Source organism: Hyperolius riggenbachi, chromosome 4 (assembly GCF_040937935.1).
Source record: "Hyperolius riggenbachi isolate aHypRig1 chromosome 4, aHypRig1.pri, whole genome shotgun sequence".
Taxonomy (NCBI): domain Eukaryota; kingdom Metazoa; phylum Chordata; class Amphibia; order Anura; family Hyperoliidae; genus Hyperolius; species Hyperolius riggenbachi.
In genome coordinates this window covers 121,263,586-121,274,551 of record NC_090649.1, presented here as the reverse complement: position 1 = coordinate 121,274,551, position 10,966 = coordinate 121,263,586, and the positions used below count along the sequence as shown (strand labels likewise).

At 40.9% G+C, this 10,966-nt stretch overlaps 1 protein-coding gene across 1 annotated transcript in view; it reads left to right on the top strand.

Moving 5' to 3' along the window:
* The first annotated feature begins 613 nt into the window (after positions 1-613).
* Positions 614-10,966, top strand: part of RASA2 (RAS p21 protein activator 2) — a 156,713-nt gene continuing 146,360 nt past the window's right edge. The window contains exon 1 of the mRNA XM_068280484.1: positions 614-741. Within this exon, the coding sequence (XP_068136585.1) occupies positions 648-741 (94 nt within the window). The 5' untranslated portion in view covers positions 614-647. The remainder of the gene's footprint in view (positions 742-10,966) is intronic.

The following is a 10,966-nucleotide window of genomic DNA, read 5'->3' as shown; positions in this document are numbered from 1 at the left end:
TTTTAAATGTATGTCAAAATTAGGGACATTGGAGTTGGAAAAGGGGAACAGTTGCAAATTTCTGACATCTTCCAAGCAAAGGAACTTCACCCAGTTTACTACTGTACAGTATTCCAATCCACTGAGACACTTCCCTTTCTTGTAGAATCTCTCATATTTCACCATAGAGAATATATAGTTACACATTTTTGCTGTTCACGCTAAGGTCGCCTAGGAAACATGCTATGCAAGCGCTTATGGAATGCTATATTACTTTTCAAAGAAAACCACATTTTTCGCAGTTCGCAAATTCGGGGATCACATCACAATCCGATTTCATTCACACTTCACGTCTTCTGCTTCCCCGGGGGGCACACCGGCACTGATACAGCCGCATCACACCGGTGCCCCGCTGGCCTCTCTACAGTCACAGATAAAAACTAGCCCTTTACTACCAATGCTGTGACCAAGCGACTGGCTGGCACTAACTTTGCTTTGCTTTCTAATCATAGCCCCGCCCCTTGCAGAGACGTATCCGCTCTAGTGTGAGCAGGCTCTCCTGCTTTGCATATCACTCCGCGGCGGGCTCCCTCTCTTGTCATTCGCTGGGTTAATGTAGTTCGGTCGGCGGAAGAGCACTGGCAGAGAGTCCACCGCTGCTGCCAGAGATGGCAGGGGAACAGCGGGCAGGAGGCAAAGGAGAGGCCGGGGATCCGCCTGCGGCCCCCGTGCGGGTCCTGCAGAGCCTGCGTGTGAAGATATGTGAGTACCTCTCGCGTGCAGCATCCCCCCTGCATCCATAGGAAGGGCTCTGTCATCAGCTACCTTCACCCACTCCTGTGCTCAGCAAGTTGTGCCTAGTGCTGGGGGGTGTCAGGTCCATAGCTGCCAGCTGTGCCCACATTCAGGCCCCCCCCCACTGCTGGACATGACAGGCACTAGAGATGTGCTCTGCTGCCAGGGCTCAGCCTCAGACCTCTGCTATTGATCCCCTCTAACTGCATGTCACAGTCTGCCCATTTCACCTCTTAAAGGAGAAGTTTCTTTGGCTTGGGCATTGAGCAGGAACAGTATTGTTATGAATTTATACAGTGCTGCCATCTTCTTTAGTACTTTTCAGGAATATAAAGTCATGTCTGGAACTGTCCCTCAGAAGTGCTCACAATCTAATCCTTGTCATAGTCCACTGTCCTTACCTCAGTCTAAGGACAATTTTTGGGTGGAAGTAACTAACAGAAGTAACCACCACTAGGTATCATGAGTGGGGGTAGACTTGAGCATTGCATGTGACAGTGTGATAGGTTTTCTATCTATGGGAGGCTAGTTTCACACTGGGTCATTGCATGACGTTACAACACACATATAACGCAACCAGAAACATTTGCGGAGGCATGTGATGTAACGCAGGCAAAGAAACAACTGGCTAATGTGCATCTTTATTAGCCAACATCTTGTGCATCAATATGTGCGATTCTAGCAGCGTACTGCATGTTCTGCGTTGTAAAGCTGGTTTCCACTGGGGTGCTGCGTCCGTTTCCCCGCATGTGCTTCGGAAGCAGCCTATTAATTTTCAATATTGCTGCAATTGGGCTGGAGTGGACATGGTCCCTAACAGTGAAATCCACTGCATGGCATCGTGACCGATGAGGTGTGAACTGTTCATATACTTTAAATCGCACCATACTACAGTGCATAAAACCTATATGTTACAACACAGTTGTCAGTGTGAAAGTGTCCTAAACATGCACTCTGTACAATGTTAATCATATTTGAATGCCAATGATTAATTCATCATGCATCTCTGATCTGTTGAGCCCCATGCAAAGCTTTAGATCGAGCCCTGCTGGTTCTATAGCCACATACATGACAAGTGAAAAGATTCCCCCTCTTTTATGGAGGTGAGTTAAGACGGGTCTCATACGTAGCTGTACAGCAGATGTCCCGAAATTTCCTTGTTTTAGGATACGGTCTGCTGACCATGATACATGCACTTTCAGTTGGACTGCGTAGATGAAATGTAGCTTATTATTATTTTAGTATCTATATAGTGCTGACATCTTACGCAGCGCTGTACAGAGAATATTGTCTTGTCACTAACTGTCCCTCAGAGGAGCTCACAATCTAATCCCTACCATAGTCATATGTCTATGTATGTATTGTGTAGTGTATTTATTGTAGTCTAGGCCCAATTTTTAGGGGGACGCCAATTAACTTATCTATGTTTTGGGGATGTGGAAGGAAACCGGAGTGGCTGGAGGAAACCCACACAGACACGGGGAGAACATACAAACTCCTTGCAGATGTTGACCTGGCTCGATTGATTAAGCTGAATCGAGTAAAACTGCAGATAAGAAGAGTGGCGCTGCCACGTATCTGCCAGGGGGCTCTTTCTCTCAGCTAATATTGAGTGATGGTTTCCTCTACCCAACTTACCAAATATAAGTGGATGGAGTTCTTGTTTTAACACTCAAAGGATGTATGAATCCATCGCTTAAGACCCTATAATACTGTGTTTTCACTGGCAAAAGTTTACTTATACTGTACTTATATTGTGCCAACAATCTTTCAGTGAATTGTATAAGCAAAGGGTATATGGTATTGATAAACAAGGAAAACAATTAAATAACTAGGGGCCTATGTTCACAGTGGGTGTAGCATTTCCTGTAAAAGCAGGAATACAATAGTACGGAATAGTCATACCGCATGTTATCCGTGTGTTGCGTCGCATACAGTCAATAGAAAAGTATGCTTCACTGTTAGATTGCACTGCACTGGACACATTGTAAATATCTCATAGGTTTAACATTGCAGTGTGGCATACCGAATTATAGTGTGTCCTTTATGTCGCACTGCAACGACATAAAGGACACACTGTGTTTTGTGTTTAATTGGCTTGCCCCATCAGCAGTGCTTGAAAACACATATGTAAACACAGTTTATCTTGACATATAAGGCTGGATTCACAGTAGTCTGTTGCATGACACACGCATTAAAGTGTGTGTGTGTGTGTGTGTACTGCAGTGGAGACTGGACATAGAGTTTAATTGAAAGTCCTTATACAGCGTGTTAGAATAATTTATTTATTTATTGTATGCCAACATATTACGCAGCGCTGAATAATTAGACCAGTTACAGTGCAGTACTGTGAACAGGCTCATAGAATTGTTTGGGGAGTGAGGTGACCTGCAGAATGATTCTGCAATGCAGCTGAGCACTGTGAACTAGTAAATAGTACAATAAATACAATGTATTTATTCATAAATGCGCTGGGGAAATCATGACACAAAGCGCTTTTTCAAGCGCTTTGCGATTTCCCTATACCTTCTATTGAGCCAAAGCGCTCAGATAAAGGTACATAGCGCATTTGCTATTTCAAAGAAATTGAAATACTCACATGTGAACACTCTAATAAGAAGTCATTGCACAAGTGCTTTTAGGGCGATTTCTAAAATCGCCAGTGCTTTAAAAAAAAAAAAAAACGGATCCGCTGATAGTGTGAATGAGCCCTTACAGAGTTTTTGAGGTGCCATGTAATGAATTGATGGAAACTGCAGATCAGTGAACCCCCCCAAATGTGTCATGCAGGAGTTCTCAGCAACAAATGCTAATGCGTGGAAACGCCAATAGGTTTGTAAGTATTGTTGCTAACTGAGTGGCATGTTTACCTGTATTGAAGATCGCATCTAACAAATACCTGTTTTTTTTCCTTGTCCACGCTATTGAATTGTGTGTAAACATTGTTTGTCTGGAAATGGACATTTGAAAATAAAATGTGCAGAATTTGGCATTTACTGCCTTCAATAAATGAAATGTGCTTTTTGGGCACCAAGCCACCAACACAGTTAAAGTTAGCATTAATAGGCCTGAAAATAATGGTTTTATCTGTTTCCAAAAGTATGGGTCCACTTAGCAAAAAGTATAGGTGGAGGAATTTGGGTAATTGAAGAACACTTAGATCCCCCTGAGAAAGAAGTTTACAGGGAGTGCAGAATTATTAGGCAAGTTGTATTTTTGAGGAGTAATTTTATTATTGAACAACAACCATGTTCTCAATGAAACAAAAAAACTCATTAATATCAAAGCTGAATATTTTTGAAAGTAGTTTTTAGTTTGTTTTTAGTTTTAGCTATTTTAGGGGGATATCTGTGTGTGCAGGTGACTATTACTGTGCATAATTATTAGGCAACTTAAAAAACAAATATATACCCATTTCAATTATTTATTTTTACCAGTGAAACCAATATAACATCTCAACATTCACAAATATATTTCTGACATTCAAAAACAAAACAAAAACAAATCAGTGACCAATATAGCCACCTTTCTTTGCAAGGACACTCAAAAGCCTGCCATCCATGGATTCTGTCAGTGTTTTGATCTGTTCACCATCAACATTGCGTGCAGCAGCAACCACAGCCTCCCAGACACTGTTCAGAGAGGTGTACTGTTTTCCCTCCTTGTAAATCTCACATTTTATGATGGACCACAGGTTCTCAATGGGGTTCAGATCAGGTGAACAAGGAGGCCATGTGATTAGTTTTTCTTCTTTTATAAACTTTCTTGCCAGCCACTCTGTGGAGTACTTGGACGCGTGTGATGGAATATTGTCCTGCCTGAAAATCATGTTTTTCTTGAAGGATGCAGACTTCTTCCTGTACCGCTGCTTGAAGAAGGTGTCTTCCAGAAACTGGCAGTAGGACTGGAAGTTGAGCTTGACTCCATCCTCAACCCGAAAAGGCCCCACAAGCTCATCTTTGATGATACGAGCCCAAACCAGTACTCCAACTCTACCTTGCTGGCGTCTGAGTCGGACTGGAGCTCTCTGCCCTTTACCAATCCAGCCACGGGCCCATCCATCTGGCCTATCAAGACTCTCTCATTTCATCAGTCCATAAAACCTTAGAAAAATCAGTCTTGAGATATTTCTTGGCCCAGTCTTGACGTTTCATCTTGTGCGTCTTGTTCAGTGGTGGTCGTCTTTCAGCCTTTCTTACCTTGGCCATGTCTCTGAGTATTGCACACCTTGTGCTTTTGAGCACTCCAGTGATGTTGCAGCTCTGAAATATGGCCAAACTGGTGGCATCTTGGCAGCTGCACGCTTAACTTTTCTCAGTTCATGGGCAGTTATTTTGCGCCTTGGTTTTTCCACACGCTTCTTGCGACCCTGTTGACTATTTTGAATGAAACGCTTGATTGTTCAATGATCACGCTTCAGAAGCTTTGCAATTTTAGGAGTACTGCATCCCTCTGCAAGATATCTCACTATTTTTGACTTTTCTGAGCCCGTCAAGTCCTTCTTTTGACCCATTTTGCCAAAGGAAAGGAAATTGCCTAATAATTATGCACACCTGATATAGGGTGTTGATGTCATTAGACACACCCCTTCTCATTACAGAGATGCACATCACCTAATATGCTTAATTGGTAGTAGGCTTTCGAGCCTATATAGCTTGGCGTAAGACAACATGCATAAAGAGGATTATGTGGTCAAAATACTCATTTGCCTAATAAATGTGCACTCCCTGTAGGTGAGCTTAAAGCGACCTTAAGCGAAAATAATGTATGATATAATGGAATTTATATTTGGTACAGATAATGGATACAACACTCTAGAAAAGAAGTTTTATTTTCAGTTATATAGCTTTTTTTTTATTTTATTATAACTTTGCATCATTCTGTCATTTGCAGTTTCAAATCACACTCTCTTTTAAGCTATAAAACAAAGCAGAATGAATGAACTTTTAGAATTTCTCACTGTTTCTTGTCTTTTTAAGTGCTTCAGAAAAAAGTACTGTATTCCACCCAAGTTGGGTTGAATAGCTTAGAGAAGCTCTTTTGCATATAAAACTATAGGTTGTTTTTTTTTTAACTCTTTCTGTACTGGAAAGCAATATGATACTCTTCTTTGCTACTAATTTTCTATTTCTGAGCTGAACTACACATACAATTTATTATCTCAAGTGTATTTTTGCTTTAGGTTTGCTTTAACTAACGTCACATGAGAGTGAATTTGAGCCACAAATTATTTTCATTGGGCATTATTTCCCATCAGGTATTCCTTATTTGCCATGTTTGCCGAAAGGAGAGGAATAGAAGAGCATATAAGCTTGGAAACTCTGTTACAATTTTAAAGCTGGCCATAGACTGTGCAAGACTCAGCCAGGGTCACACTTAGCAGAATCACATGTGTTTTTCCACTATGTGCTATGGGGAAAAGCATGCGATTCTGTTAAGTGTGACCCTGGCCTCAGTGTTACAAGTGACTGATATTTCCTAATGGGTGTGCGTATTGGGGAATGTCAGTAGCACTTTTATGCACAACACATTCTTTACAGCTTTGTTTAGCAGAAATCTGTGATCATTTGGACCATGCTGTTTCCATGGTTATGTACTGCCTGATAAAGCACATAACTTGCTGGTCAGGCTGCCATTCAAAACTTTTTTTGTCAGTCCCAGTCACTCTTCTGTTTAATTTCCACCCACCCCCTGGGGGAAAAAAAGTCAGTTGAGTATTTGATCCTTTTTAAGGGAGTCCAAATATTATGGGCCAGTTATCAGGATAGGCAACAGTCAGTTTGCCTTTGGCAAGTTATGTACTGGCTGTGAGTCCTCAAACATGTGAATCGAGCCTAAAAATAGTGGCAGTTATGCAGATGTGTTTTTATAATCCCACTGCAGTACTGGACTTGGCGTTAGTGCAGATGTTAAGTTAATGTTTTTTAACATACACATTACATGAGAGAACGTTTTGCATAGTTAAATAATCAGACATCTGCTTGCTCTCCAATGCTGGGAATACACGTTTTTTAGGTGATAAGATGGTTCGATAGATTATTTCCAACATGCTCGATCTCCCTTTCGATTCTTTCGTTGCTCGATTTCTGATAGAACTGAATGGAAAAACATAAGAAGAACGAGCGGATGTTAAGAGAATCTACTGCAGATTCGAGCAGCAAAAACGATCGAGAGGAGAAATGCACGGCAGAAACGAACGTGTATTCCCAGCATAAAGTTACTATTCTGTGTCAAGAGATTTTCTTCCAACTACTTTTTCAGACTGACTAATTTCTGTAGTGAATAGATTTTATTTTTTTAGGTTAATGGATGTCTTTCCTAGGTATGTAGCATTGCTTCAGCATCACTGGCTTTGTATGAGAACAGCTTTATGTTAAAACAGTAAAAATCCTCCAATGTGGAAAATGGTTTTATCTCTCCTACTGCATATTCTCAGCTTGTCAGAATAATTGAGCAGGTAATAGAAATACATGGGCAGAGCATGAAGGGCTGTAGAATATGTATTATATTATATACACACTTTTTTTTTTTTTAGGCTTCTAAATGCTGAAATTGGGTTCGTTGCCCGTGGCAACGTGTTGTTTATCGCTATGAGCGTCAGGTCACCATTGAAATAATACTTCATTTATTTACTTGCATATATGAATAGGTGACTGTGCTGCAACAGTACAAATGGTAGTTTGGGGCCAGTTTCAAACTGGCAACCGGCATTATGATCGCAGCGCACTGCAACACTAAAAATAGCCTTTGAGGGTTACCAGGGCAATGCGCAGTAATCTCTCTTCTAGCTGCAAGCCAAGCAGGAAGTGAGGATATCTAGCGCTCACTTCCTGTGGCAAAAGTTTGAATTGCGTGGAAGTGAGAAAAAATACACCAGTGCACCGCAATGCGAATGCCGAAAGAAATGATCAAAAAACCCTGAGTCGCCATAGACTTACATGACTTCCGGTTGCCGCGCATGTGTCCCGATAACTCGCTGTTGCCCGTGCGTCAAATTCGATACTTCCGGCGCATCATACTATTCCAGGTATGAAATGCCGCATAGACTTACATTAGTGTAGCATTATCATGCGGCACAACAGGGTAATGCACCGTGCCAGTGTGAAAGGGGCCTAATACTTTTTTTTTTTTTATTGTATAGAAATGATCATTTCTTTTTCCATGTAGGGCCCTTTTCCAGTAGCTGCATTTTTACTAAAAACGCAAAACACATTCGTTTGCTGATTCTTAAGTGCAGCCTGTTTAAAATAAGAATAATTGGTGACCTTTTCCACTGCTGTGTTCCGATTTAAACAAAAGAAAAAAATCAAAAACCGCGAACGCATGTCTGTGCGATTATGATGCGTTTTGCATTTCAATGTAAAGTATAGGAACGCATGAAAAATGCATAGAAATGTGTTTGCATTTTGATTTAACTACTAGTATCTATTTTCAAAAATCAAGACAACACCTGCCAATCAGAAAAACGGAAACACAAACGCATAAAAAAAACGCACAAAACACACACATCAAAATAAGTCAAAAATGCATGCAGTTGCGTCTTGCATGGAAAAGGGCCCTATACGGTGTTTCTGTATTTGGCTTTTGAATACACTTGATGTTTAACAGGACTATCAATACTGCTGTCAAGGCGTTTTTGCTTCACTTATTTTTAATTTTATAGAGCCATCTGTAAAACGATTTACAAGTTGCAGTAGTTTATGAAGACCAACCTCACTATTTGACATAGAAGAAGGCTTGTTATCTGCGTGTGGCTTGTAAAGTTTTACTATGTGTGTTTCATTATTTCTGTGAGGTTTGTATTATTCTGCACCATGTATTAGTTTTGTATGAAAATGTAAACTGGAAGTAAAAAAGAAATTTTTAACTTTGATGAAAGCTGAGACGGTTTAGAGCTGTCGGGATTTTATTGTTAAATGAATGTTCTTTACGGAGATATTAGCTTAGTACCAGGGCTGTAGAGTCGGTACAAAAATCTTCCGACTCCGACGACTCCTCAGTTTATGAAACCACCGACTCCAACTTCGACGCCGGTTACCCAAAATGGCTCCGACTCCTTAGTCTAATACTTACCAGGGTTGGGGATTTTGTACAAAAATCATCCGACTCCGATTCCTCAGTTTATGAAAACTCAAACTCCAATTTCGACTTCGGGTTCCCAAAATTGCTCCGACTCCACAGCCCTGTTTAGTGCGGAGTTCAGATAACTGCTGTCTGAATACCTTACCAGTGTGGAAACTGGTAACTTGTCTCAGTTCTGTTTGCCGTTGCATCTCTGTGGAGGGTTCAGATTGCCCAGCAAGCTCATGGTGAGCCAGAACTCCTAGGAGTGTGTAAGGGGCTAAAAAGGACCAAAAAGACCTCCTACTAAAATGCTATGCAAATCAGAAATTTGCCTTCTTAGAGAGGGGTGAAGGGTCATTAGGACTTCGGTGGTAGGGAGATGACCCGATGAATCACTGAACTCCCTGTGCAGGGTCAGCCCATTAGCAGAACCATGCACAGATGCAAGTGTTGCCTAATCTGACTGCATATTGTTTGATCAGCTGTATGGGTACTGCCATTTAAAGTTTGGTGTTTTGTAACGGCACGTGTTACAGTAGAATCTCGTTATAGTAAACCTCTGGATATAGTAAACTCAGTCCTCAGGACCGTGATATGACTTTTTTTTTTTTCTAGTAAAATTTATTTAGGAATTGTTAGTGTGTATGAAATTTCTAGGCTTGCTGATTCCCCTAAAGGTGCGTACACACGTCAGATAAAAGTCTTTGGAAAATAAAAGATCACAGACCAATTTTACCCCCTTTCATGTAGTATGAGAGCCATACTCTACACAGTCTATTCTATGGAGCTGAACTCCCCATCAGATAGAAATCTTTGCAAGATGCTGCACACAAAGACCGCTGTACACATGCAATAGATCAGTATCTGCAAAAGATCTGTTCCAGCAAAAGATCCATTCCTGCAAAATGCATTCATAGTCTATGATATCTGCAGATCCCATACACACCTTGTTTAATGGACATTCATCTGCAGATCAGCCAATTATCTGCCGATCTAAAGATCCAACCTGGTGGATCTGATCTACAGATAATTGTCCGTTAAACAAGGTGTGTATGAGGTCTGCAGATATCATAGACTATGAATGCGTTTTGCAGGAATGGATCTTTTGCAGGAACAGATCTTTTGCAGATACTGATCTATTGCATGTGTACAGCGGTCTTTGTGTGCAGCATCTTGCAAAGATTTCTATCTGATGGGGAGTTCAGCTCCACAGAATAGACTGTGTAGAGTATGGCTCTCATACTACATGAAAGGGGGTAAAATTGGTCTGTGATCTTTCATTTTCCAAAGACTTTTATCTGACGTGTGTACCCACCTTTAGAATGTTTACGTATGTCACCAGATGCTGGTAAATTGTTCATCTATGATTTATTATCTTTAGTTTTTGGGCTTCCATTGGCACATAGAAATTTGGTTCAGCTACACTGAAAATATTTAAAGTGGAACTATTTGCAACAGGTTGAACAAATAAATACCTGTCAGCTTTATGGTGTTGATTTATGAATACCTTGATCTTGTTCCGCAGTGCTGTAAATTTGAATAATATATAGAATACAAACCGTTCACGTGAATGTTATTAATACACAGGCACACTATGAAATTTGCATTCAGAATAGATTGCGCAGAAGGAAGAGGACTGCCCATAAAAGCTTACAATCTATGCCAAGGGAGGATAAGAGGCAATCTCCGGTGTTAAAGGGGAACTGAAGTGAGGGGTATATGGAGGCTGCCATATTTATTTCCTTTTAATCAATACCAGTTGCCTGGCAGCCCTGCTGGTCTATTTCTCTGCAGTAGTATCTGAATAACACCAGAAACAAGCATGCAGCTAGTCTTGTCAGATCTGACTTTAAGGTAGCTAAATATTGGCTGTACTTACATTACATATGCATTTCACTGTCCACGTTTGGATTTCACAGAATTTTTATATAGTATTTGCAGAGAATGATGCTCCTGACAGCTCATGGCAGGTTCCATGTTTGTCTGTCTCCTATGAAGCCAAATGTGTCGTCATGTCCTGCCTGCTTCCTGATGATTCCACTCGGAAAAAATACAACATTACTGTGCAGTGAATATTAATTAGCCACATGGCTAGATTCAATAGCGGACTCCTGCAGTGTACTCTGCC